The sequence below is a fragment of the Lepidochelys olivacea genome (assembly GCF_965140295.1).
Source record: "Lepidochelys olivacea isolate rLepOli2 genome assembly, chromosome: 20".
Lineage (NCBI taxonomy): Eukaryota > Metazoa > Chordata > Testudines > Cheloniidae > Lepidochelys > Lepidochelys olivacea.
Window position 1 is genome coordinate 5,256,045 of NC_140430.1, and position 27,628 is coordinate 5,283,672.

General features: G+C 53.9%; 2 protein-coding genes across 7 annotated transcripts; one reads left to right on the forward strand and one right to left on the reverse strand.

Annotated features, from left to right (window-relative positions):
* Positions 1-1,519: 1,519 nt before the first annotated feature.
* Positions 1,520-11,939, reverse strand: LOC311510362 (uncharacterized protein). 3 transcript variants are annotated; one of them, XM_084609972.1, is made up of 4 exons: positions 11,541-11,939; positions 8,491-8,594; positions 5,217-6,376; positions 1,520-2,560 (listed from the first exon to the last, which is right to left on the reverse strand). In XM_084609972.1, the coding sequence occupies exons 2-4, from the start codon at positions 8,558-8,560 to the stop codon at positions 2,543-2,545; spliced, it is 1,248 nt and encodes a 415-aa protein (XP_084466098.1). In that variant the 5' UTR covers positions 8,561-8,594; positions 11,541-11,939; the 3' UTR covers positions 1,520-2,542. The 3 variants fall into 3 exon arrangements, with proteins under 3 accessions (XP_084466098.1, XP_084466099.1, XP_084466097.1); XM_084609973.1 differs by lacking the exon at positions 11,541-11,939 and adding an exon at positions 10,238-10,847 and having other exon boundaries at positions 5,217-6,373; XM_084609971.1 differs by lacking the exon at positions 11,541-11,939 and adding an exon at positions 10,238-10,844.
* A 743-nt stretch (positions 11,940-12,682) lies between these two features.
* LOC311510594 (uncharacterized protein) lies at positions 12,683-25,716 on the forward strand. 4 transcript variants are annotated; one of them, XM_084610377.1, is made up of 5 exons: positions 12,683-12,984; positions 14,887-15,016; positions 21,716-21,841; positions 22,799-22,913; positions 24,210-25,716. In XM_084610377.1, exons 4-5 carry the CDS (start codon positions 22,838-22,840, stop codon positions 25,067-25,069), a joined length of 936 nt encoding a protein of 311 aa, XP_084466503.1. In that variant the 5' UTR covers positions 12,683-12,984; positions 14,887-15,016; positions 21,716-21,841; positions 22,799-22,837; the 3' UTR covers positions 25,070-25,716. The 4 variants fall into 4 exon arrangements, with proteins under 4 accessions (XP_084466503.1, XP_084466502.1, XP_084466501.1 ...); XM_084610375.1 differs by lacking the exons at positions 12,683-12,984; positions 14,887-15,016 and adding exons at positions 19,061-19,200; positions 19,780-20,108; XM_084610378.1 differs by lacking the exons at positions 12,683-12,984; positions 14,887-15,016 and adding exons at positions 19,061-19,200; positions 19,780-19,844.
* The last annotated feature ends 1,912 nt before the right edge of the window (positions 25,717-27,628 follow it).

The following is a 27,628-nucleotide window of genomic DNA, read 5'->3' on the forward strand; positions in this document are numbered from 1 at the left end:
GCTAAAGAGTTGTGACTCCCTGCCGAGCGCTGGGGAGCAGAGACTGGGTGTGACTTGCAACACACTTCAGGGGGTTACACCTCCGCAGTTATCTGCTGCCCTCATATATTACAAATTCAAGGACCTTCCTCCACTCTCCTGGGATTTGGAGTTCAGCCCCTTCCTTCCTGTCCCTGCCACTCAGGGCTCTTGCCAGAACCTGCCGCAGAGAGCAGGGGGCAGGACTGGACTTAGTTAATGGAAAACATGAGCAAAGGGAGGAAAAAAAACAGGAAAGAGGGAAAAAGAACCCCAATAATCGGCTCAATTCTCCATCACTGTGTGTCTCACCTCATGCCACGCAGGTGGGAAATGAGCAGCAAGGTACCAGCCTACTCACCTGTGCAGCGTTTGCACCCTGGTGTCAAGGGCAGGCCAGCCGCAGGCCAGCACAAATCTCAGCCCCCAGGCTTTATTTTTATTGGCCGAGCAATGGCCCTATTGATTTTGGTGGGAACTGCCACTCACATCAGGCCCACCGAGGGCCCATTTGGTGCTGGAGGCTGGGGAGGCTTTCCTCCTCCCCACCCCATCTCACTTTGCTCGAGGGTTATGCAGCCGGCAGCACCTTGTCAGCCTCGCCCTGCACGTGGGAGTAGCTCACAAGGCTGCATAGCGGTCCAGGCAGGGGTGGTTGCCTACTGCAGGGGTTTTCAACCGTTTTCTCTCCCCCCCCCACCCCCATACGCTGTAAAAACTTCGCCACAATACCTGGTTTTCTGCATCTAAAAGCCAGGGCTGGCATTAGGGGGTAGCAAGCAGGGCAACTGCTTGGGCCCATGGTCCAACACTGGCCCTGCTTTGTGATCCCCCTGAAACCTACTCCTGGCCCCCCCAGGGAACCACTGGCCTACTGGGCACGCTTGAGGAAGCTTAGGAAGAGACTGGGGCTCACAGGAACAGACATGCCGGAGTTGCTGTTTTCCTTCAGCTCCTGGAGTCACCTTATTCCTAGCTCCGCAGCCCAATTAAGCCTTTACAGGCTGCAGCTCTGGGTTGGCTGCATCCCGCCATGAGACAGCCTTAAAAGCGAGCGTTCCACTTAAAACCTACTGTCATCTGCTGGTGCGACGGGCCACAAAAGCCAGGCGTTCCGCGCCTCGCTCAGATCAGTGGGTTCAAAGAGTGGCTGTTGCCAGTGGCATCCGAGCAGTGGCGCTAGAAAATTTGTATTTGATTCGGAATTTCAAATGTTTGCCCCGATCCGGACCCTGGGATTTTTAAACAGGTGATTGACTCATGCCGGTGGAGGTGGAGTGAAGGGGCCTGCTACTTCACCTGCAGCAGCTCTGGATGCTGAGCTGGGAGCAGCTGCTGCCCCGCTGACCATACCTGTACCATTAACAGAATTAATGCAATGCCATGGGCAAAGCTATGGGCCCAGGCAGGCCCCCACCGTTACTGCTCTGTCTGTGGGGCAGGGGGAGGAGCAACAGAAAAGCAGAGACCAGTCATTATCAATCAAATAAACAGGGTCTGGTTGGTGATAATTGGACGTGTTTTATTAGCTTAAAAGCTGGGTCAGCCGGTGGCTTTCCCAGGTCACAGCTGATCGGGAGGCCAAAACCCCAGCTCATTTGGTCAGTAAATGAAATGGCATCTGTGATCTCTGTCACATCCCACCCTGGCAGACAGTGTGGCTGCGTCCCCGGCTAGCGGCAGGACCATATACACAACCCTGCTGGGCCAACTTCACTCGGGCAGTAGACGCTGACCCATTTAGCATCAGGACGCCGAGATCCCAGCCCCGCTGCCGACCCCACTAGGGGGTGTCGTGGTGCTGCCCCGTAACCCTCCTTTGTTCTGCTCATTTACTGCCACACCACAGACCCACGCATGCAAGAGGAAAGACGAACAACTGGGCAAATTTTGACACTGAGTCTGGTTCCTTTGCTTTTCACCCTTCTCCTCTGCCTCTCAGCCATCTCTCCAGGCGGCAGCAGCTCACAGAGGTGTTGGGCATACCAGCCAGTCCAGCCTTGCAGTTGATTTTTTTTTTTTTAAGTGCCAGGAATATTCTCTCACGCAGTCTTTCTGTTTAAGTCCATGTGGCCTGCTGCTTTAAATCAACGCTTAGAAGAGAAGCTGATTTAACCCACACTCAGAGCTGTGTGCTGGTTCCTTCTCGAGGTAGCTGGGAGGTTATATCAGCACATAACAGCCTTGGCTGAGTGAAGATGCTCTTTTAGCTCGGACCGTGCAGGCCCACGCTTCAAGATACATAAGTCCCAGGTTCAATTCCCCCGCCATCCACTAGCACTAGGAAGTCTTTAGTTCTGCCATTCTCGCTTCTCTCCCAAAGAAGAAAACAATCCCTGAGGATAGGAAGTAAGTCAAGAAATAACACAAGAGAAGAGAAGGGGGAAAAAAAATCTGTACAACGCCCACCATGTTCTGGAGCCTACTTTGATGGAAATACCACCAGTTGGAGGTATGGTTACTTGAGCTTTGAGCTAGCGCCCGGTCTTTACATCTGTGACGCTGTTTCCGCAGTCCAAGTATGTCACAGGCCGGAGTAGCCCTGCGGAGATACAGACAATAGTAACAATTCTTTAGATGTTTAAAAATTCAGCCTGGCCGGTATCATTGGTAACCATCTGGAATACATCATTTTCCACAAGAGCCTCCTGTTTGCTTGGCAGGATTTGGACATGTATTCTTCAGCCACATCTTTATTATAAGTCAGTAGCAACACGTCTAGTTAAGGTTAATCATAGACTATCAGGGTTGGAAGGGACCTCAGGAGGTATCTAGTCGCACCCCCTGCTCAAAGCAGGACCAATCCCCAATGTTTGCCCCAGATCCCTAAATGGCCCCCTCAAGGATTGAGCTCACAACCCTATAAGAAGTGTTTTCAGTTGCTTATAACTTTGCCAGACTTAAACCTTGTGAGCTGAAATTTCCCATGCTGCTAAGATGAGCCAATGGTTACTTACCCTCACTGTTAAAAAAGTGCCTTATTTCTCGTCTGAATTTGTTTCACTTCAACTTCCAGCCACTGGCTCCTGTTATGTAGTTGTCTGCTAGATTGAGTAGCCTGCTATGGTCAAATTTTGTTCCCCATGTAGAAACTTCCAGACTGTAATCAATCTCTTTGTTAAGCTAACTAGATTGAGCTCCTTGAGTCTTCACTATAAGGCATGTTTTCTAACCTTTAAGTATTCTCCTAGCTCATCTCTGAACCAGCTCCAATTTATCCACAGCCATCTTGAACTGTGGACAGCAGAACTGGACCCAGGATTCCAGGAGCACGCACCAGACTTTGTAATATTTAAAAACCGGACACTCCAGCTGAAGTGCTGGAACCTCCCCTGCTCCATCTCTTCCCCTGGAGGTCCCTCCCCTGCCCCGCCTCTTCCCCCAAGACCCTGCCCCCATTTGCTCCTCTTCCCCCAGCCCCACCTCGCTTGCTGCTTTTCCCCTCTCCTCTCCTGGGTCAGGTGGGACTCGCCTGCAGAGCAGAGGCTGGGAGCTGTGGCAGGTAGGAGGTGGCCCCTGCTGAGTCGGGGCTGGCGCGGGTGATGACCTGGCGCCTCCCTGCCCGCAGTAACTGGACTTTGGGTGTCCGGTCAGTAGCTCTGACCGGACACTGTCAGGCTCCCTTTTTGACTGGACTTTCCAGTTGAAAACCAGACATCTGGCCACCCCCTTGCACCAGTGCCAAACATAAAGATAAAACACCACGACTGTTCCTACTCAAGATTCCCCTGTTTATGCATCCAAGGATTGTATTAGCCAATTGCATCGGGAGCTCATTATCTACCACAACCCCCAAAGCCTTTTCAGAATCACTGCTTCCCGGGAATGAGTCCCTCATCCTGTAACTATGGCCAACAGTCTTTGTTCCCAGAGGTATACATTTACATGTAGTCCTATTATAATGCACATTGTTTGCTTGCATTCAGCTTAGCAAGCGATCCAGCTCGCTCTGTATCAGTAACCTGTCCCCTTCACTGTTAACCACGCCCCCCAGTGTGTGTGTCATCAGTGATGCTTTTCTCTTTTCTGCCAAGCCATTGTAAAAATGTGACACAGGTTAGGGCCAAGACTCGATCCCTGCGGGACGCCACTAGACATAGACCCCGTTGATGATGATGATTCCCTGTTTATAGCTACATTTGCAGACCGATCAATCCCCCAGGGTTTAAACCATTTAATGTGGGCTGTGTTCATTTTATAGCATTCTAGTTTTCTTAATCAAAATGTCGTACAGTACCAACTCAGACACCTTCCAGGGGTCTCAGTCTGTTACGTCAACACGATTACCTTCATCAATCAAACTTGTACCCTCATCAAAAATATATAGCACATTAGTTTGACAGGATCTATTTTCCATAAACCCATGTTGATGGGCATTAATTATATTACCCTTCTTTAACTCTGTTAATCAAGTCCCATATCAGCCACTCCATTATCTCTATTTCAGGGACCCCCTGCAACACTCCCCTTCACGTCCTCCCACAAGGCCGGGGCTCTATGGGTCCCTCATGACACCGCCAAGCCAGGGGCTCTGTGTGCCCCTTATTCTCCTCTTGCCCCCATGCCAGGGGCTCTGGGTTAATGGGTGTCCCCAATTAACCCTCTATGCCAGGGTCTCTGTGTGCCCCCCATCTCTCCCTCCCCTCTGCCAGGGGCTCTGTGTGCCCCCCCATCTCTCCCTCCCCCCTGCCAGGAGCTCTGTGTGCCTCCTATCTCTCCCTCCTCCCTGCCAGGGGCTCTGTGTGCCCCCCCATCTCTCCCTCCCCCCTGCCAGGGGCTCTGTGTGCCTCCTATCTCTCCCTCCTCCCTGCCAGGGGCTCTGTGTGCCCCCCCATCTCTCCCTCCTCCCTGCCAGGGGCTCTGTGTGCCCCCCCATCTCTCCCTCCCCCCTGCCAGGGGCTCTGTGTGCCCCCCCATCTCTCCCTCCCCCCTGCCAGGGGCTCTGTGTGCCCCCCCATCTCTCCCTCCCCCCTGCCAGGGGCTCTGTGTGCCCCCCCATCTCTCCTACCCCGTGCCAGGAGCTCTGTGTGCCCCCCATTCCCCCTTTACTCTACACACCAGGCTCTCTGTGTGCCCCCGTTAGCACCGCCCCCCTGCCAGAGCTTCTCTGTCCCCCCCACCTCGGTGCTGTCCACGCGTTTTACCCTGGCTCAAGGCTCAACAACCGCTGCGGTTGTCGCCCCTCCCCCAGAGCTTACGTATCGGTGCTCCTCGGCCACGCGCTCCCCCCACCGCGCACTGCTCTCGCACGGCGCCTCCTTCTCCGCCCCCCTGTCTCCTCCCGGCCGGGGCGCCTCCCCTGCCAGCTCCCCCTCCTGCCGGTGCGTGCGGCGGTGCCGGCTCAGGGTGGCGCTCTGGCTGAAGATGCGGCCGCACTGCGGGCAGGCGAAGGGCTTCTCGCCGGTGTGGACGCGGCAGTGGGCGGCCAGGTGGGGGCGCTGGCTGAAGCGCTTGCCGCACTGGGGGCAGGGGTAGGGCCGCTCGCCGGTGTGGGTGCGCTGGTGCAGGATGGCGGCGGAGCTCTTGCCGAAGGCCTTGCCGCACTGCTCGCAGCGGTAGGGCCGCTCGCCGGTGTGGGTGCGCTGGTGCTTGAGGAGGTTGGAGCTCTGGCTGAAGGCCTTGCCACAGGCCGGGCAGCGGTAGGGCCGCTCGCCGGTGTGGGTGCGCTGGTGGCGGATCAGGGTGGAGCTCTCCCCGAACCCTTTGCCGCACTGGGCGCACTGGAAAGGCTTGTGGCCCAGGTGGCCCCGGCGGTGTTTGAGGAGGTTGGAGGTCTGGCTGAAGCTCTGCCCGCACTCGGGGCACTGGTGGGGCCGCTGGCCCCCGTGGGTCTGCCGGTGGGTGCGCAGGTGCTGGCTCTGGGAGAAGCTCTTCCCGCACTGGGTGCAGAGGAAGGGACGCTCGCCCGTGTGGACCCGCTGGTGGGCCAGGAGGTGCTGGCTCTGGGCGAAGGCCTTGCCGCATTCAACGCACCGGTAGGGCTTCTGACCCAGGTGGGCACGACGGTGACGCAGCAAATTCGAGCTCAGGCTGAAGGTTTTCCCGCAGTCGGCACAGACGCTGGGATGCCGGGATGCCAGTGGGTCTAGGAGATCCCGCTCAGTGGGGTTTTCCCCAGCCCCACACAAGCTCTGCTGGGAGATGTCCCCTCCAGGTCTCCTGGTGGTGACATCTTGGAGATCCCGCTCTGTGGAGTTTTCCAGTGCGGTGGTGGAGGCATGGTGATCCTGCTCCACAGGGTTTCCCCCTGCCCCAGGCTGGATCTGCTGTGAGACGTCCCCTCCAGTTCTCTCTGCTTTCCCAGTGCCTTCCCGCTGCGGGGTCTCCTCCTCAGTTTGGCTCAGGATCTGGTGATCTGCTGGAATGAAAAGGAGAATTCAGACATGGCTACAGTGCTCTTTAAAGTACTGACATGGTCCCTGATACTACAATCCCTCTCCCCCACTCCTGATGACCCCAGGATAACTTCCTCACCCCACTCTACCTAAGGTGTTTACTATGGTCCCCATCACCTCTGTTTCTGAGCACCTCACACTCTTTAACGCATTTATCCTCACAACCCGCGGCGAGGCAGGGCAGTGCTATTACCTACATTGTACAGATGGGGAAACTGAGGCACAGAAACTAAGGGTATATCTACGTGGCAATAAAAGACCCACGGCACAGCTGTGGCTGGCAGGGTCAGCTGACTCGGGCTTGCGGGGCTTAGGCTATGGGGCTAAAAACTGCAGTGTAGATAGTCAGACTTGGGCTGGTTGAAGCCCGACTCTGAATCCCCACAAGGGGGTTGGATCTCCGCGCTCAGACTCCAGCCTGAGTCAAACATCTACACTACAATGTTTAGCCCTGCAGCCTGAGGCCAGTGAGCCCGAGTCAATTGACCCAGGCTCTGATACTTGGTGGCATGGATTGTTTATTGCCGTGTAGACCTTTCCCAAGGGTGCGTTTACACTGCAATGTAAACTTGGGCTCAGATTCAGGCTTGCGCCCAACCCCCACTTCCATCTACACACAACTCTGTCTGACTCAGGCCTGGACCCCAGGACCCCATTGGAGGACGGGTTTGAGCCTGTGGGTCCAGCTGGGACTCGGACCCAAACTCCATCGTTTTGCAGTGAGGACGCAGCTAGACTAGACTCAGACCCTGAGTCAGCCAATCCTATCCCACAGTCCCATGGGCTGGCGTTCTTTGACCTTGCTATCCCAAGAGTAGCCAATGGACTCCCAGGAAATGGAAGCAATCCCCCAGTTCAAACAGAGCAGCTCGGCGTTTAACCGTTCCATTTTATTCTGACCCGTGAGCTGCAAATGCCGTGAACCACCTCCTGCGTTTGCACTAGCCACCAAGCAGAAGAAAATCCTTTGCCAAGCCTGCAGCTCCCAGGAGCACAGCCAGATTTTGGAAAATCTCTGGTGCGAGGCGAGCAAACCATTCGGTTTTAGTATGAGCACCGGGAATGCCCAGGCCTACCAGGAAATAACGAAGAACGGAGTCACTGGACCAGAGACCGCTGCCTTTCTCCGCTAGATTAAAGAGACCTTCAGTATCCAGTATTTTCTCCCTGGGATGGTACTTTGTACACTGTAATCAAGTCACGTCTGGATGTTCTGTTTGTTAAGTTAAACAGACCTAGCTCTGTCAGTCTCTCACAGTAAGGCATTTTATCCAGCCCCCAAATCACTTTTGTGACTCTCCTCTGCACCCTCTCCAGTTGTTCAAAGTCTGTTTAAAATGTGGACACCAGCGCTGGATGCAGTCTTCCAGTACCAGTCTCAGCAATGCCATATACCCAGGTAAAATTACCTCCCTACCTTCTCCCTACTCTAATTTTTCCAGCCCTCAAATCACTGTTACTTGTGAACTTCATTCAAATACTCAGACAAGCATTCACCATTCACAGTGGGTGAAATTCACTGCAATGCAGAGGCTCACTCATGACCCATTGAACTACTAGGGCTGAAGGGGGAATTAAGTAGTCCATAGACCCAGTGCTGGCCCCCTGGCCTTTACCGCATTTTACCACTGTGCAACTGGTCACCAAAATCAAATGGTATCATTTCTGTTCTCTGACTGGATAACGTAGTCTTCATTATTGATGTCCACAAAGATTCATAGATTTCAAGGCCAGAAGGGCCCATTGTGATGATCTCTGACTCTGTATGACACATGAAACTAACTTTCTCGCGCCACAAAACTAATCTTAAAAAGAACAGGAGGACTTGTGGCACCTTAGAGACTAACAAATTTATTTGAGCATAAGCTTTCGTGAGCTACAGTCCTCCTTTTCTTTTTGCAGATACAGACTAACACGGCTGCTACTCTGAAAACTAATCTTGTTTTTTTTTTTTTTCTCTCTCTCTCTCTCGCTCTCTCTCTCTCTCATATATTGTAGATCAAGCCTAATAGCCACTTGGGATCCTCCAGAAACAATCCAAACACTCTCCCTCATTCTAGTTCTGATTATTCATTACCTTTGCAGGCACCTCTTGGATTCAGCCATTTGCTGGGGTGCCGGAGAGTTGAGACACAGGGTTCTTCCATGCGAGAGAGGGTGTCAGGATTAGGAACACACCACCTGCAAAAGAAGGGTGGGAGGTAACAGGAGGTGCTGTGACTTGTTAAACATCCGCAGAGCAGTGGCTTATTTATCTATTGGAGGCAGAGCTGGCTGGCAAAATGGATTGTTTGGCTCTCTGGCAAATTCCAAAAAAATGAAAAAGAAAAGATGCTCAGTTTTGGTTGAACACTTTTTGCAAAATTTTTGACAAATTGAAAACACAATCACTGCAGGTTGAACAAAGCGGGTTTGTTTTTCTTTCAAACATTTTTTAATGGTTTTGTTGGTTTGAATAAAATTCAGGAAAATGTTGATAAATTGAAACCTTTTGTTTCAAAAATGTCAAAAGGTTTGATTTTTTTCTGAATTTTTTTAGAGGGTTTTTTTTTTTGACACAAACAATTTGGCAAAATCAAACACAAAACTGTGAAAAGTTTTGGTGTCGCCAATTCTGCATTTTTCACCAGAAATTGGCTGAAAAAATCACCCAAATCTACCAGAAGGCTCTAAGCACCCTAATATAATTAACTGTATAATAAAAACAGTTACATTAAAACCTCACCGGTGTTTAAATAATCAACTCTATAGAACCTGGGCCAGCCAGCCACCTTCCCCCTTTGTCATCCAGATCTATCCATTGGCTCTCAGCCTTTACTATACTGCAACCCCACCTTACCACCGCCACCATCTAGCCATAGAGGGTGGTCATGAGTCTCTATGTTCTGATTGCGTCCCTTCTGGGGTTGAGCACACCTGCTGCTCCATAAGGAGCAGTCAGTCCATGAGCAGTTGCATGTAGCCCTAATGACAGCGTATGACGTGTTTGGCTCTGTGAATGGTCCATAGAGGATAACTACCTGCTATTAATAACAAGTAGCAGAGTTAGGCCTTCAGCTTGGGTGACTGCAGTTCAGTCCTGTGATGCACAGGATCAGGTGTTCAAATCCTGCTAATAAGCAAGGAGAGGAGTTGCTATAACAACACATTTGCCATGGCTGCTTTTTGCATGTCTGGGAGGCTGCAGGTGGTCTAGTGGCTGGGTCCCAGGAGTCCGGAATTCCACTCCCAGACCTGCTACCAAACTGCTGTGCATGACCTTGGGCAAGTCACTTTCCCCACTCGTGCCTCAGTTTCCCTCCCACCCTTTGCCTGTCTTGTCTATTTAGGAGGTGCTCTCTTTGGGACCAGGAGCGTCTCCCGCTCTGGGTCTGGGCGGCACCCGGTACCACAGGTCCCTGAGCGCAGGGCGCTGTTGTAATACACAATCATTTCTGCTTACATCCTTTTTCACCAGTTTCTGCAGCACCTTCCACCGGAGCATCTCAAAGCGTTTACCAGCCCTGCCCCACTGATCCCACACCATCCTGCAGTGTGAGGGCGGCGTTACCATCCCTGCGTTGCTGACAGGGAAACCGAGGCACGGAAAGACTGGCTGGAGGGAACGACAGGGCTGAAGGCTGCATAGCCCCCTCACCGTGTTATCTCTGCTTCAGACAGCTGGACCTCCTCCTTCCTCCTTGCCCCAGCTGCCACCCAGGGCCTGATCCCGTTTCTCCTCTGGCTGCCTGCTCCAGGCAGCAGCCGTCCTCTCCTCTTCCTTTGCTTTTCCCCTCCCCTAGGGCGGCCTCCCCCCAGGATCGGATCCTCTCCGCCCCACTCACCGCTCCTGCTGGGGGGTTGCTTGAGTCTCTTGGGCTCTCGGGGCAGAGCGGCGTCCCCGCTGGAGCTGGGGGACCCAGGCAGCAGGGGCTGCCCGCAGCAGAGATCAGACACCGCCAGGATTCAGGCAACAGGAAGGTCCTTGCTGCATTAAATCCCCCCTCCCGCCCCGCACCGGGAGAGCTGGAGGATCTCTATGGGTTTAAGCCTTTCAAAGGGTGAAAACACTTCTAGGGCCAAACTGACCACCCCATGCAGTGGCCAGGGCGCCTGTCCCACCCTTCTGCACCTAACCCCTAGAGCAGGTTAGGGAACTGGGTGAAATACAGGGGCCAGACTGGATGATCTAATGGTCCCTGCTGGCTTCAAGCTATGAAATGGATCCGTGGGGGGAAGGAGGTCAGGGTCTGTGCCCCCCTCCCAACCCTGTTTCTCTTTGCCAGGCCGAAACTTTAAAAGCATGGGAACGGGAAGTTAAAGGGAAAGGACTTGAGTGCAGCAAAAGAGATTTAGGCTAAATATTAGGAAAAACTGTCTGAGGAGAAGCGGCGATTTTGGAACTCTTATTACTCTCCTTCCGGCAACATATTTTTTCAGGAAGCCCCACTGTGAAAAACCCAAATGGTGTTACATTTTTTGTACCCACCACCTTTCCTTTATTGGCATTTTGAGGGGATTTTTATGGCATTATCAGCTCCTGCAATTTTGTCCCAGGCATCATGATATTTGGTGGTTTTTTTAAAGCCCAAGCTTCTGGAGTCCTGTTATTATGGGAGACTCAGCTTTTTTTTTTTTTTTTTTTAAGGTACATTTCTAGTCCTGAGGATTGCAGAGAAGAGCTGGGAAACAGGATGCCAAAAGGAGGCAAATAAAAGAACCTCCAAATAATCATAGAATCATAGAATATCCAGGTTGGAAGGGACCTCAGGAGATCATCTAGTCCAACCCCCTGCTCAAAGCAGGACCAATTCCCAATTTTTGCCCCAGACTCCTAAATGGCCCCCTCAAGGATTGAACTCACAACCCTGGGTTTAGTAGGCCAATGCTCAAACCACTGAGCATAATGGTTTAAAGTCATGATTTTTCAGGCCTGAACCATGATTTTTGAACCCGGGGATTTGGCCAGTGCAGATTTCACAAAACAAAGGTTTATCCTGTGCTTAAAGTGACCTGAAAAAAGGGTGGGGAGGTCTAGCAGGACCAACGAGAATCTGACTGGTCAGACAGTGCTTAAAGCGTGCCCCTCAATTACCTGGTTTGGGGTCTGTGACCCCCTGGCAAACCCTCCCCTACCCGCACACATACCTTAACCACTGTGTTTAGTGCTCCTATGAAGCAGAACCCTCTACTTCAAGCTTGAAAGGAAGGATGGTGCAGTGGTTAGAGCAGTAGCTTAGGCCTGGGAAGACCTGCAATCAATTCTCCACTCTGCCATAGACTTCCTGTGTGGCCTTGAGCGAGTCCCTTAGCCTCTCCATGGCTCCATTTCCCCATCTGTAAAACAGCAACAATAGCCATGCATTCCAGAAGGGCTGGGAAGATCATTGCCGATTGTGCCCAGATACTACGCTGATGGGGGCTAGACCAGTACCTGAGTTAGCAACTGATCTCACAAGCCCTTACGCATGTGCTTAACTTTGTGAAAATGAGTCGGTCTATTAAACTTGACCACAGTTAGGCAGCTGGTTTGCTGAGCGGTGCTGTCTCCTTGCATTCCGTCATCTGGTGTCTCTCGTCTTATATGTAGATGGGCAGAGACCATCTTTTTGTTCTGTGTTTGTACAGCGCCTTGCACAGTGGCATCCCGGTCCACAACTGGGCCTTCTACGCACTACCATAATACACCTAATAAATAATGTACAGTGCCCAGCATAATGTGGCCCTGGTTCCTGACCAAGACTCCTAAGTGCTGCCATAATACACCTAATACAAGTGCAGTAGGGTCCTGGCCTGTGACTGGGGCTCCTCCACACTATGGTATTACAAATAATAAAAAAGAACAAATCAATAAAAACAAGTTCTTTGCAGGTCGAGGGCCTTACCTATCCTACTGCTACCTCCTGCCCCATAATATATTTCCAGGGTAAAGTGTTTAAAGCATTATTTTATTTGCACATGGAAGTTCTTCGGTCAGATTTAGAGCCACTGTTTAAAAAAGCCGCAGTGTTTTGGGTGGTGTCGGTTTTTTTCTGGTGGTTTTTCTCCACTCCTCCACCCCTGCCCCACCTTCGCTAAATCTTCCCGAAGACATTCACCCTTGGGCCAAGGCCTGCCCTGGCAAATGTCAGCCCAAGGTGTGTGCAAATTCTGAGCAACCGCAATAGGGAGTTTCAGCGGCAACAGGCAGGAGTTTTAACGCTGGGGGTTGCTTCGTGATCCAGCCCCGATGCGAGCTGCCCTGGAGCCGCTGCCGCGCTGAGATTTCATGCGCCACCTTAGGGGAGCCCCATATCCGATTGATCCCACAGTAAATAGTTAATGCCCCCCCCCCCCAGTGCCTTCAGGGCTCTAACCCTGGAGCGGGTAGGTCTGCCAGCTCCCAGCGATCACAGCCGGGGGGATGGGATAACGGAGGGACCTTCCTGTTCCCAGCCACTCATTTAATCCTGCTCTCGGAGCCTGGCAGCTGGGAGCTCCTGGATCCCCATCGGAGGCACCCCGAATCAGTCGCTTTCCCCAGCTGGAGCGGCGAGTTGGGAAGGTGCAAGGAGCGGCAGCCCCCGGGGAGGGGCAGCAACCAACAACGGAGGTGAGGAAGGGCTGGGATTAGAGGGCCAGAGCCTGGCGCGTTGCTGGGGATGGAGAGAGGGGAAGCTCCGGTCAGCGGGGGCGGCTGCGGCGGCTGGAGAGCTGCCCGCTGAGCGCGTGGGAATCCAGGCCCGCTGGGGTTGAGAGCAGTGGGTGGCTGGTGTCACCTGGGACCAGCCAGGCCCAGCCGCACCTTCCTGCGGATGATTCATCGCCGCGTTGTTCTCCGTGGTGCCTTCCAAACCGTGCAATCAGTTACTGCAGGCGGAAGAAATTATGTGGCCTTATAAAACTCGGAGTGATTATTAAAGGCGTTGCGGTAACGCCCAGCGGGCCCAACTGAGAGCAGGGCTGGGTGGGCGCTGCCTGGGCAGCCCCTGCCCCAAAGAGCCCCCCTCCTAAACAGACCAAGGGTGGAGGGGAAATCGAGGCACGGGAGGGGAGGGTAGCTTGCCCAAGGTCAAGCAGGAGGTCAGTGGCAGGGAGGGGAATAGAGCCTGTATCTCCAGTGCCTTGGATGCTGATTGCGTGTGGGTGCAAAACTCTGGCTGAGTGCTGCTTGAAAGGGACCTGTAAAGGGCTTAAATATATGGGCTTCTTTATTGGTAGCCTGAGGAACAGCAGGATTGCATTCTCAGCTCTGCCATTGGCCTGCTGCATGGCCTTGGGCAACTCACTTCATTGCTCTGTGCCTCAGTTTCCCCACCTGTCCATGGGGAATCTCTCTTTTGTAGAGTGCTTTGAAATTTGCTGATGTAATGTGCAAAGTATTCTTATGGTAAGGTATGGGGTAACCAGAGTGCTGTGTTCCTCTGAAAATCTGGCCCTTAGACTTGGTGCCGATCTATCTTGAAAATGAGTTTGACGTTCAGAAGGAACCATTCACAGGTGTGGCGTTGAGCTGGCTGAGTGTGTTTTGTTTTGTTTTTTCTCATCAAAACTTTTTTTTAAAAAACAAACTTTTTAGGGCTGATGTGTAAATTTATACTGCCAAAGAGTGAATTTTGGTCAGACATTTCTGGTTCTTCATTGTGAAAGAGGAGAGAAAGGAAGGAAAACAAAAAACCAGGAATTGGCTATTTTTTGGTCAAAATATTTGGATTTTGAAAACTAAATTCCCTTTCCTACAACCAGATTCCCCCCGCCCCCCCAAAAAAAAGTATTCCTTTTTTTTTAACTAAAAAGATTGTTGGAAAGTTTGGAGAATAAAACCAGAAGTATTAGAAATTTCCTGCCAACCTTTTCCTACCTCATCTAGTTCTGAGTCTGCTTGAGCCTAATTTTAAAGCCTGACCTGAACCGAGAACGTTCGGTTATTTTTAGAACCGAACTGACCCAAACCCGATACTTCCCCCAAAACTTATGTCAGCACTGCTGCCGCCCCATCCCTGGGGCTAGGCCAGTGGGAGCGTCTCGTTCCTTGTGCCCGCCATCTGTCTGCAGCCAGCTCTGGGGGGTAGTCAGCATGCTCCCTCTGCAGTGCCCTCAGAGCTCAGGGAGGTGCTGTTGGCCATCAGGAGTAGGGTACGCTCCCACTGCCGTGTTAATCCCACCAGCAGAATGAGGTTGACCTGACCTGATCGGAGAAGACATGACCTGACCCCAAGAGGGTAGGGTTTTTTTTAGAGACATCCTGAACCTGACACTGTCCCCATCGGGTTTGGGTCAGGCTGCAGTCAGGCTCTACGTTTGACTCCATCCTGAGACCGTGAGAGCTGCAGGTAACAGCATGGCATCACTGAACCCTTCCCCGTCATTTCTGTATCAAGCCCACAAATCCTGGATCTTCTCATGTTGTGTGCCTCAGAAAACCACTGCGGTTATGACCCAAGTGAAAATTTCTGCCCCAAAGTGCTAATGCTTCCAAAAATAAATAACTAAGGAGTACTTTCTTTTTTCCTAGTGAGAAAAGTACCTTATCGTCCCTTCTCATCCTCTTCACAAATGCCTGAACTGGCTTTGCTAAACTGTTCCTAAAAAAATTAATTGGACCTGGATGATTTCAGCTTAAAGGTCGGAGCAACTGGAAAATGGTGATTATCATGCAAACACACAAGCCTGGTCTACACAGGTTTTGTACCAATACAATTATGTCTGTCTATTTAAGGTACTTATCTGGTTCCCATTACTCTAGTGTCTGAGCAATATAATTATACCAATAGCATCCCAAGTGTGAATGCAGTTACAGGAGTATGGAATGGCTGACATATGAGAAGAGATTAATAAGACTTTGCACTCACATACAATCAAGATCCCAGGCAATGGAGATACAGCCTCTATTCCCCTCGCTGCCACTGACCGAGATTAATAAGACGGGGGCTTTTCAGCTGGGAAAAGAGATGACTAAGGGGGGATATGATAGAGGGCTATAAAATCATGATTGGTGTGGAGAAAGTAAATAAGGAAGTGTTATTTACTCATAACACGAGAACTAGGGATCACCAAATGAAATTAATAGGCAGCAGGCTTAAAACAAACAAAAGGAAGTGTTTTTTCACACAATGCACAGTCAACCTGTGGAACTCCCTGCCAGAGGATTTTGTGAAGGCCAAGACTATAACCAGGTTCAAAAAAGAACTAGATAAGTTCATGGAGGATAGGTCCATCAATGGCTATTAGCCAGGATGGGCAGGGATGGTGTCCCTAGCCTCTGTTTGCTAAAAGCTGGGAATGGGTGACAGGGGATGGATCACTTGATTACCTGTTTTGTTCATTCCCTCTGGGGCACCTGGCACTGGCCACTGTCAGAAGACAGAATACTGGGCTAGTGGGCCATTGGTCTGACCCAGTATGGCCGTTCTTATACAGGTATGACGTATTCCCCATCCCACTTGGGAATAGCTGTACTTGTATAACTGCATCCACCTTAGGTAGGCTGTACCTCTTTAATTATACCGGCATAAAGTGGTACATTTTGTGTGTGGACGAGTCAGATTTTCAGATGACCTCAGCACCAGAGTGAGGAGCCAGTTTTACAAAAGAGCTCAGTGTACACGGCGCTTAACTCTTCTGAAAATCTGATCCTTGTTTAGGAGCATAAAATGAATCTGACCATTTTGAAAATCTGGCCCTTGTAGCTAAAGTCTGGTCTACGCTTAAAAGTTATATTGGCAGAGCTGCGAAAGAACCACAGCCCTGACCCACAGCCCTGACCCACAAAACCCCAAGCGTAGACGCAGCTCTGTCAGCAGAAGAGGACTTCTGTCAGCTACTGTCGTTCGGGGAGGTGGTGTTCCTACACCAGCAGAAAAACTCCTTCTGTCGGGCGCAGTCTGTACCTCCAAGTTAGGTCAACCTGGCTAAGTCTCTCAGGGATGTGAGAAAAATTCATGCCGCTGAGAGATGTAGTTAAGCCGACCTAAGCCTGGTGTAAATACTGCTAGGTGGATTGAAGAATTCTTCCCTAGACCTAGCTGCTGCCTGTCGAGGAGGTGGATTAACTACAATGATAGGCGAAACCTCTTCCATAGCCGCAGCAAGTGTCTACACTACAGCAGCACAGCTGCAGCCACGTCGGTGTAGTGCGGGTAGTGTAGACACAACCTCAAGTGTAGGCTCCATAGTGTAGCCAGAGCCTAACACCGCCTATGTGCAACCGGATTTTACGGTGGGAGGGGGCTGAGAAGCACTCCCACCGAGAAAGTTTGCAACCCAACACCCCAGTTGCTTTCCCTGTCCAAATTGTCTCCGTAGTGATTTAAGGTAAGGGTGTTGGACACCTGACCCCTGGGCCAGGCCAGGTTAGCCTGGTGTATTTATGCTCATGTGGGTGAGACATGTTCAGAATCTAAACTTTTGTGTTAACCACAAACCTTAAGTTTCTAGCTCTCATGAGTGTGAAGATAAATTTCTGATCTTGAACCACGTGTAACCCAATGTAGTGATGTCTGCAGACAACCTGAAACGTTGGCTCTGAAGAGTGTGAACCTCCCATCCTCCATTTGTAACATTTGGGTGTTGACACTGGTGCCTAATGATGACTCATTTAAAATGTCAATGTTAACCCTTCATTGTCGAGTATTAGCCCAGATGGGATGTGAAAGGGGGGTGGGGTTAAACCCAGTGGGAGGACTGAGATTTGCTGCAGGGAAGAAAGGAGTGAGACAAGGAAAGGAGAGAGAGAAAAAGAGGAAGGACGATGGAGAAGGAAGAGAAGCAAAAGGTAGGAGTAGCAGCAGATTCCCCCACTGAGGAGTCCTGCATGTGTTAGTAAAACACTGAGCACTTTATAGTGACCGCTGAGTTGGGCCATATCACTGTCTTTGTGCAAACGTCCCATGGGTGTCACTTGGAGGTAGATGTGGAGCTTCTGTTCTCCCTGTCTCATGACACAAAAACAGGGGGACACTTAATAACACGAAAGATGGTTGAATTCAGAACTGAGCAGAAGAAATACTTTTCCTCACATGCCACGTCGTTAGCCTGCAGAACTCATTGCCACAAGAAATTAGCAAGATGCCAAAAGGACTGGAACATTTCTGTGACTAAGAAGAGTTGACAGTTGAAATTGTGGAAAGGATATTAAACCCAGAGCTTGATTAGAGGCCAGGAGGAGACCTAAAATTGAGGGGCAGATTATCCCACAAACACCTTCCTCTGGGGCATCTGGCACTGGCCAGTGTCTGAGATTAGGACAGTGGGCTAGAGGGTCTGATTCAGCCTGGCAATTCCTAGGTAGCTCTGCTGGGGTTGAGAGGTGTGTGTGTGTGTGGGGGGTGACCAACTAGCAACGCGGCAGGGCAACTAGCAACAGTGAAAAAACAGGGCAGGGGGCAACAGGCGCCTATATAAGAAAATGTCCCAAAAAAGCAGGACTGTCCTTTTAAAATGAGACATCTGGTCACCCTATTGTGTGTGTGTCCGTCCATCCAGGCCCATAAATTAGGGATGAAGATTTGTTAAAGGTGTCGAGAGGACTTGGAGTGATGGGTGGGAGCTGGGGAACCTGGGAGTTGGGGGAGCGGGGGTGTTGTCGACAGGAGGTTGCTGGGAGTTGGGGGGCAGGAGAGGCGGTGGGTGGGAGTTGGGGGCCAGACGGGGAAGTTGGGGGAGTTTGGTGAGAGTTGGGTGTGTGGGGGGGGTGAAGTCAGTGTGAGATGGGGGGGCGGGAAGCTGGGTCCTTAATGCCCTTTTGTGTCTTGAAAAAATCCCCTACTAAAATATGGCTTCAGCCTCCTGGACCCTCCCCCCCAGAGCCTGACCCCTTTCTTCCCCCCCGACCACAGAACGGAGCCTGACCCCCCCCCGTCATAGAGCCTGACCTCCCCCTGCCGCGGAGCGGAGCCTGACCCGCCCCGTAGAGCCTGACCCCCCCCCCGCCCCACAGAGCCTGACCTCCCCCGGCCGCGGAGCGGAGCCTGACCCCCCCCCCGCCCCATAGAGCCTGACCTCCCCCTGCCGCGGAGCGGAGCCTGACCCCCCCCGCCCCATAGAGCCTGACCTCCCCCTGCCGCGGAGCGGAGCCTGACCCCCCCCCCGCCCCGTAGAGCCTGACCCCCCCCGGCCGCGGAGCGGAGCCTGAGCCCCCCGGCTGCGGAGCGGAGCCTGACCCCCCCCCGCCCCATAGAGCCTGACCTCCCCCTGCCGCGGAGCGGAGCCTGACCCCCCCCGCCCCATAGAGCCTGACCTCCCCCTGCCGCGGAGCGGAGCCTGACCCCCCCCCGCCCCGTAGAGCCTGACCCCCCCCGGCCGCGGAGCGGAGCCTGAGCCCCCCGGCTGCGGAGCGGAGCCTGACCCCCCCCCCGCCCCATAGAGCCTGACCTCCCCCTGCCGCGGAGCGGAGCCTGACCCCCCCCGTAGAGCCTGACCCCCCCCGCCCCATAGAGCCCGACCCCCCCCGGCCGCGGAGCGGAGCCTGAGCCCCCCGGCTGCGGAGCGGAGCCTGACCCCCCCCCCCCCGCCCCGTAGAGCCTGACCCCCCCGGCCGCGGAGCGGAGCCTGACCCCCCCCGCCCCATAGAGCCTGACCCCCCCGGCTGCGGAGCGGAGCCTGACCCCCCCCCCCGCCCCATAGAGCCTGAGCCCCCCGGCCGCGGAGCGGAGCCTGACCCCCCCCCCGCCCCGTAGAGCCTGACCCCTCCCCCCACCATAGAGCCGCGGCTCCGCCCGTTCCTAGAGCTCTCCAGGAAATGCGGGGGGCGGGGAGCGGGTGGCCGCGCAGGGACCTTCCTGTTCCCAGCAGCCCCCGCACCTGGCTGCGCCCGAGCCCGGGCCGAGCGGTGAGCGGCGGGGGGGGCTGGGCCGGGAACGGGGGCACCAGCGCGGCGGGGGGGGCCCCGATCCGGGCAGCCAGCGGGGAGCGATCCGAGCAGGGGGAGGGCAATGGGGGGGGGGTCCTGATCCTGGCACCTCGGGGTGGGGGCGGGGGCGAGATCCGGGCAGCTGGGGGGTTATGGGGGGGGTCGGTCCTGATCCTGGCACCTGGGGTCGGGGCTCGATTTGCGGGCAGATGGGGGGGGGGTGATGGGGGGCGAGATCCGGGCAGCTGCGGGGGGGTCCTGATCCTGGGGGCGGGGCGCGATTTGCGGGCAGCTGGGGGGTGATTGGAGGAGCGAGATCCAGGCAGCTGGGGGGCGATGGGGGGGTGTGTCCTGATCTGGGCAGCTGGGTGCCGGGGGGGGGGCGGGGGGAGATCCATGGCTGCCTGGCCCCTGAGCCCAGATGGGACTCGGGGCCCCTGCCCCCTGAGTTTGAGAGCAGTGGGTGGCTAATGTCTGCTGGAACCTGCCAGCTTTCTCCCTCCCTGCCGGGGGATGATTCACCGCCACTTTGTTCTCCTTTACCAACTTTGCCATCAGTTACCGGAGGGGGAAGAAATTGTTCCGTTGGGTGCACACAACTGCAGGCCGTTGCGACACTCCGGGTGAGCCTTTGGGTTGACAGGCTTCAGAGGAGCAGCCGGGTCAGTCTGTATCCGCAACCAGAACAGGAGGACTTGTAGCACCTTCGAGACGAACACGCTTATTAGAGCATAAGCTTTTGTGAGCTACAGCTCGCTTCATCGGATGCAGTCTCTAAAAACCAGGCTCCTTTCCTCCCTCAAACCCAGCTGATCTGTCCCAAGTGACATTGCTCTTTACCAGGATTGTCCCCTCCATCTCCCAGCTGGTAAAGCTGCCAGGAACAGGTATTTCAGCCTTAAAGCATCTCCTTACAATAGGAAGGAACAGGAGGGAGATGTGATCTCAGTTGGGGAGGGGGGTCTCTGGGCACTCCAGCACTGCAAACCAGAACAACAGCAAACTAAGGAATTAGTTCTGTTTAAAACAAAAATGGTGACTTTGTAAGAATTTTTTTTTCATTTTTTTAATAATTTTTTTTTGAAAGCTCTGAAAACAGGCCCCATTTCCTGAAGGACTGATCCACCCCCACAAACCACTTCCCTTGTAAGAACTTAATATTGGTATCGCAGTAGAACCTCGGAGCTGTAGTCACAGATCAGGACCATGTTGCACTAGGTGCTGTACAAACAGGGATGGTTCCTGCCCTAGAGACTGTGTTTTGGATTATTTTGTCTCCCCTCCCTCTCCCCGGATTTTCTTTTTTTCAGGTTGAATCTTCAGTTTAAAAGAGAACTTGTGCTGGCACAAGAACAAGTGGGGAGAAACTGGCCAGAAATAATTTCTGGCTGGAGATCCGAAGGTTTCTAACCGTCAGAGGAGGGAGGTTCTGGAATTGCCCCTCCATGACTCCTAGCGGGAGGCTAACACCTTAACGAGCTTAAAGCTGGAGCTTGATACATTTATGAACAGGATTGTATGACTGGTCTGCATGCGGTAACAAGGGACTGGCCTCTGTGACTCAGGAGGTCCCTTCCAGTCCTGTGTTCCAAAGAGAAGTGACTAGATCTTACCTTACTAAAAAAGCCTCATGTCATAATATTATCCTGCCCCCCTGGAACAGAGCCGTGGGGGCCTCAAGCTGGACTCCCAAAGATCGAGGCCCTCAAAATCAATAGCTGCTTTGTGGAAGATGTTGACTTCAGTTCTTAGGAGCAGGGAGTGAAAACTCTGGGCTGGATTCTCCCCCCTCCCCAGTTTTCTGCGGCTGTCTCTCTAGAGCAGGGGTCGGCAACCTTTCAGGAGCGGCAGGCCGAGTCTTCATTTATTCACTCTAATTTAAGGTGTCGCGTGCCAGTCATACACTTGAACATTTCTCAATGGTCTCTTTCTGTAAGTCTATAATATGTAACTAAACTATTGTTGTACGTAAAGTAAATGAGGTTTTTAAGAAGCTTTATTTAAAGTTAAATTAAAATGCAGAGCCCCCCAGACTGGTGGCCAGGACCCGGGCAGTGAGTGCCGCTGAAAACCAGCTCACGTGCTATAGATTGCCTACCCCTGGTCTAGAGACTTCAGTGCAGTCCCTCCTGACTCACCCTCGTGTAGATGACTAGGAGAGGAAGGGGGACTAGCGCACTAGCCTGGATCTCCAGAGACCTGGGTTCAGTTCCTTGCTCTGCCACAGACTTCCTGCCTGACTCCTCGGACCAGTCACTTAGCTGCTCCATGCCTCAGTTTCCCCATCTGTAAAATGGGGCCAAGGACTGTGTGACCTCATTTGCCAAGCCCATTGAGCTATTTAAGAGCTAAGTATTCTATCTCCCTGTGCCCCAGTTGCAATGAGACTCATGCCCCCCACAACCCCAGAGCGGTGTGAGAAGGATATAAGCTGCTGTACTGCTGATGACCAGGTAATGATAAGGGTTCTTACTTGCTTTGCTTTCTCCATTAGGTCTTCAAGTGCATCCAGCCACAGCAACACAGTGCAGAGAGAGGGGGGCAAGGTGGGAAAATAGCCTTTGAATTGCCACGGCGCCGCCTGCATTGGAAACCCTGACCCACGCCTCTCGGAGTGCAGGTAACGGTGCAGAGATGTCCCACTGTCCCTTTACAGCACATGCCTGTTAGAGGAACCCTGGCATGGGAGTGTCAGGTTGGGCTAAAACCAACGGGAGTTGGGGTGACTGAATTCCCCAGGCAGCTCTGGGGAGCAATCGCAGCCTTGGCACCTAGATTACCTGGGCGGTGGCGCTCTATACCTGTGGCTGGCAATGCCTGTTGCTCAGAACAGGGATGGTGCAACACTGGGAACTAGACACATGGGGCTGGGTTTTCAGGGGCTCAACACCCGAAAGCGAGGTTGGGTTTTCCAAGAGTGTTCCTGAGCTCTGAAAATAATGGTGCCGAAACGGGAGCTGAGCTAGCCCACGGCGGGGTTAGCTAGTCTGTGTCTCACTAGCCCATGTAATACGCTTTGCCCGGGCTCCTTACCGACGGGTCAGATGTTTCCTCGCCTTCCCGCTGAAGCAGTTCTGTGAAGCGTTAACCTGAGATCTCAGGAGAAGCTCCTGGAAGAGCTAGATTTGCACTGGGATGCAATCAAAGCCCTTCAAAGGAAGGAGGGATGGCCTAGTGGTCAGGGCAGCAGCCTGGAGATCTGGGTTCAATTCCCTGCTCTGCCACTGACCTTGGGCAAAGTCACTTAGGGCCAGATTTTTCTAGGAAATTCAGGCACCTGACGGCTAAGAAGTGCTTCAGCTGGTCGGCACTCGCCTCATTCACAGCAATCTGATGCCTCTAACTCACCCGTTGGGCTCAGGGCAGGACTCGCTAGCTGAGTTTCTCTGGCCTGTGCTCTGCAGGAGATCAGGCTGTGAGATCACAGTGATCCCTCTTGGGCTTACTGCTGAGCTCCATCTCATGTCCGATTCAATGGCTGCACGCGTGGGGAACGGGCTCTGTAGGGTGTGAGCAGTGGTGACGCTGCTGTGGGGCAGAGAGTTAATGGCCTGTGTTCTGTTCTCTCTCCCGTTAGCAAGATTCCTGACTCCTCACGTCTCCTTTCCCACCCCCAATGGAGCAAGAAGAGCCGTGCGTGGTGGAGCTCCATGACTCTGACGACCCCGATATTGTTCGACGAGTCTACATAGGTGAGGATGGACGCGAAGCCAGCCCAGGAGCCACCGATTTGGTGAAGTGTGGGTGGAGGGAGCTGAGACCCAGGGGATGGAGGGGACTCTTTGTTCCATCTGTCCTAGCCTAGCGCTCCTTGCGCAGTGTATGATACCTGTCTGGCCCCATTCACATTGTATCTAAGCACCTCCCAGTTGTCAATGGAGTTATCCTCACGCATCTCTCTGAGGCAGGGCTGGGTGTCCTCATTATCCAGAGGGGGAACTGAGGCTAAGAGATTAGCTCAGGGTCACACAGGAAGTCTGTGGCAGAGCAAGGACTCGAACCCCCTGGGTCTGCCAAGTCCTAGGCTAGTGGCCTGACCACCGGGCCATCCTTCCCACATGGATGCAGGTGTCACTCATGGCTCCCTGCCAATTCCATGAGACTCCTGAGAGGCCCCTCCCCTCGGCGCAACTTGCTGTTTCACTTGCCAAGTGGCTTTGATTTGAAGGGAAGAGGGTGCCTGGGGGTTACTGAGTGCAGGGTCCTCGGCAGGCTGGTGCCTTGAGGAGCCTTCAGGGTGAACTCCCTGTGCCCCTTGGGTGGCTTTAATTCCTCCATTAAATTGCTAGCATCAAAAGGGTGACCTAGTTCCATCCCTCCCCCCCTGGTCCCTGGGATCTTTCCTCCGCCTGTCCTCCCTGCATGGGGCAAAGCTTGGTGTTGCTTTGTGGAGACCCCTCTCTCTGACGAGTGTCCCATCCCACCAGCTTTGAGTTGGGGGTTCTGCTAAGGAGGGGGTCCCTGTGTGCTCCAGTTTTGCAGGGTTTGCTAGGAAGGGGTTGTTTTCAGGGTGCAAGGCAGCTGGGCTTCTCTCCCCCCTCCCCACCCCATGCCCATTCTCTTCCATATGGTGTCCCGGGACAGGGTGGGTGGGGAAAAGGGGAGGTTCCCATGTCTTATGGGTCCTGGGCTGTAAATACACCGCCCCCCTCCCCCCCGCACTTCCAGCCAAAGGCTTCCCCATCCAGTTCTCATGGGTTCTGTGGGTCACTCTTGTCACCCCAGCCAAGCTGAGGGGAAGCTTGGGGCCTCTGCTGGGAGGGGTGGGGTTTGAAATGAGAACTGGCCTCTGCCGTCTCTCCCACCTTGAGGACTATGGGGGAGACTTTCGAAGCTGCCTGGAGAATCCAAATACCTGGTTGCTGTGAATTTTAATGGCAACAGGACCTCCGATCCCTTGGGCGGCCCTGCAGTGCTCAGCCCTGGCTTCCAGACAGAGCCCCAGGGCTGTGCGTTTGTGCCGACCCCGGCTCCCCTTTGCTTTCCAGCTGACGACGGCATCGTGAGCGAGAGCGAGGAGGAGCTTCAGCACGAGATCATCCAAACCGTCATCCCCCACAGCCCGCTGGCCAAGAAGCCCAAGAAGAAGGCTCCCCAGAGAGCTGACGGGGGCAGCGCCAAAGCCCGGGGGCCGGAGAGCCCGGCAGGGCCGCCCCCTGCCTATGGCGGCGAGTTGGTGGAGTTGGCTGGCGGGCAGGAGGAAGAGGGGGGGATGGTGGTGCGGCACCGTGGTGCCACCAGCCGGCAACGGCCCTTCATCTGTAACGAGTGCGGCAAGAGCTTCAGCCACTGGTCGAAGCTGCTGCGGCACCAGCGGACTCACACCGGCGAGCGGCCCAGCACCTGCAGCGAGTGCGGCAAAAGCTTCAGCCAGAACTCGCACCTGGTGCAGCACCGGCGTACCCACACCGGCGAGAAGCCCTACCGCTGCGGCGACTGCGGCAAGAGCTTCAGCTGGAGCTCCAACCTCATCCAGCACCAGCGCATCCACACCGGCGAGAAGCCCTACCAATGCGGGGAGTGCGGCAAGAGCTTCACCCAGAGCAAGAACCTCATCAAGCACCAGCGCACCCACTCGGGCGCCCGTCCTCACCGCTGCACCGAGTGTGGCCGCGGCTTCACCCAGAGCACCAACCTCCTCAAGCACCAGCGGCTCCACGCCGCCCGCCAGAGCCAGCCCTGCCCCGAGTGCGGCCAGGCCTTCCGCGAGAGCGCGGAGCTGGAGCGCCACCGGGCTGAAGCCCACGGGCACGAGCCCTTCATCTGCGTGGAGTGCGGGGAGAGTTTTGCCAAGAGCGCCACGCTCAACCGGCACAAGAGGGTCCACAAGCCCCTTTTCGTCCGCTGAACGACGGGCGTGGAGGGGGGCCGTGCCCGTCACGTGACCGTGTGCGGCATCAAGATGCGCTCAGTGTGGTTCGGCACGTGGCTGGCTACAGCGTTGATGCCTGTGAAGCATGGCCATGCCCGTCACGTGACCAGCCACAGCGTCGCCAAACGTGGGTGTCCACGGTATTGACGTGTGCTGAGCAGGGCCCTCTACCATATCAACACGTTGAGCATGCCTGTGCTATCCATGATGTTGCTGAGCATGCCTGTGGCCTGTCATTTGACCTTCCATGATCTCAGCGAGCACTTAGCGTTGGCGAGTCACATGGCTGTCTACGGCGTCACGTGGCCATCCACTAGATCGGGGCGGGTCACGTGTGGCCGTCCATGGTATCAACATTGTGGTCAAAGCCTTGGAAAGCAGACCTCAAAAAACTCACAGGGGACAGAGCTTACAGATGTACATAAGGTGGGGGGCAGGGACCAGGGTTGGGGGGGGAGGGGATGTTTAAGGTAGAAGCCATAATACTCAAGGCAGCGCACATCCTAGGGAAGCCAGCGTCTTGGGACAGGGGAGGGCGTCCTCTCCTGGGGGGTGACATTAAAGGATGGATTGTGGAGGAGGAGGTGCAGTGTAGAATAAAATTCTGCTGTTTTGAGGGTGTAGATTCTGTATGGGTCAGGCTCGTTGGGAAGGAAATGGTACCTTGGTTCCGTATTTGGGGTCCTGCTCTGAGTGGGGGGCCCCAGGTATTGTGCTAATACTGATAATGGGGGTGGGGGAAATCGCTTGAATTAATTAAAGGTTCTTTATCCCTTCTAAGATCCTTAGCGTCTCTCATCCACCCTCCCTCCCAGCTGGCAGCTTTCTGCCTGGTGGACATGCCCCAGTGGGCTAGCAGGGGACAGGACTTGCCCTTCTGAGGGTGTGGTCCCATTGGAGACTGAAAGAAGGAAGCGGCAATGGAAGTGAAAGAGCGAAGCAGAACAGAAGCTCAGAACCAAACCCCCAGTCTGTCTGTGTTCCCTCTGGCCTGGGAAAGCCTCCTCAGTGACCTAGTGCCAGGCGGGATCCCTCAGGGGACTCCCAGGGGCTGCTCCAGGGCACCATGCAGCAGTAAGGCTTGGCTCAGTGCAGTCAGTTGTATTGGCTGGTGTAAACAGGGGCTGCTCGCAGTGTGTATAGGTGATAGGAAAAGCTGTTTCCCTTTGGGGGTGGGGGCTTTGCCTTGCCCCCTGCAGTGCTGCAGGACCACCCTTTGCCTGAGGGTTTCACAAGTGATTAGTGTCCAACTTACGATCACCCCCCTCCTCAAAGCACCTGGTAAAACGCAGGCCCCAGGATCTTGATCCCAAACTGCAAGTCACTTCTCTCCAACTCCTAGACTTCTAGGGCATGATTGGCAGAGGAGGACAGGGCATTTTTTCCCTCTTGGTGACTTGGCATGAGCTGGATCTTGCTGTATGGGGTTAAGACCTCAGGGCCTGATTTTCAGGAGGCCAGTAGCCCCTAACTTCTGCAGGAGTTTCAGACAGGCTGCTTCCGCCAAAGGGAATAGAAACCCATGGCAGCTTCGTGAAAGTAAAATCTTCTGCAGCTCAGCTACAAGGGCTTGTTTATTTTGGGAACGAAACTCAGCAGGAACCATCAGTTGGTGTCTCTGTCCCGCTGTGTAGATGCTAAATAGAGGTGCTGGCTATACAATTGGCCCCTCTAGCTCTGTTCACTGCCTTTCTCCATTCCTTGCAGCAGGTGGCTTTGAGCTAGAGCGAGGTGCATTATTTTAAGTTGTGAAGGTGGTCCATGTGAATTCCCTTGAACTGAGGGAGAGAGGAGCTGTGCACAAATGGAAGCTGAGAGTGTTAGTTACCTAAGGGATTTAGACACCCCATCAAGGGAATCCAGGTGCCTGAATCCTCTGGGGAGCTTTAAAAATCTTAACTCTAAGGCCTGCATCTAGGGGCAACAGAAGTGAACCAATCTCCCTTCCTGCCTCTCTCAGCAGCCAGGGACAAAGAGGGAGGGAACTCTCCCGCCTCTGAGCAGCTGTAGGGGAAGAGCCAGTGGCATAAGATGCTGACCAGATGCCTGCTTCCAGTTTAGGCTTAATCTCTATGGCAACCCTCTGCTCAAGATCTACGTGCAGCTTGAAGCCTGGCCAGTATTACCCCTCCCCCAACCACATCACATGCAGCCCATCAAAAACCCATCACATCATGGCCTGGCCCCCGCTGCCTCTCAGAATGGTAAACAGGGACAGTGGGCAACGGCCGCTGCTCCTCAGAGCCCTTCTTCCTCATCCTAGCAGGAAACTGGGTTCCTGCTTGTAGCGCTGAGTGGTTGGAGAGGAGGCTGGGGAGTGGGAGCCCTGGGTGGGACCAGAAGGAACACGTATCTGACAAGAAACACACCCACAGCTTGAAATCCAGCCAGTGGGTAGGGGTGCTGGTATGTGCCAGTGACTTGCCTTGTGTCTGGGGTGCTCACCAGATGCCATAAGGGAATCTCCACACCAGCTGGCTGCTGTCCTATTGCATCTCATATGGGAACCACCTTGTTTCCCTGCAGTGCTCCAGC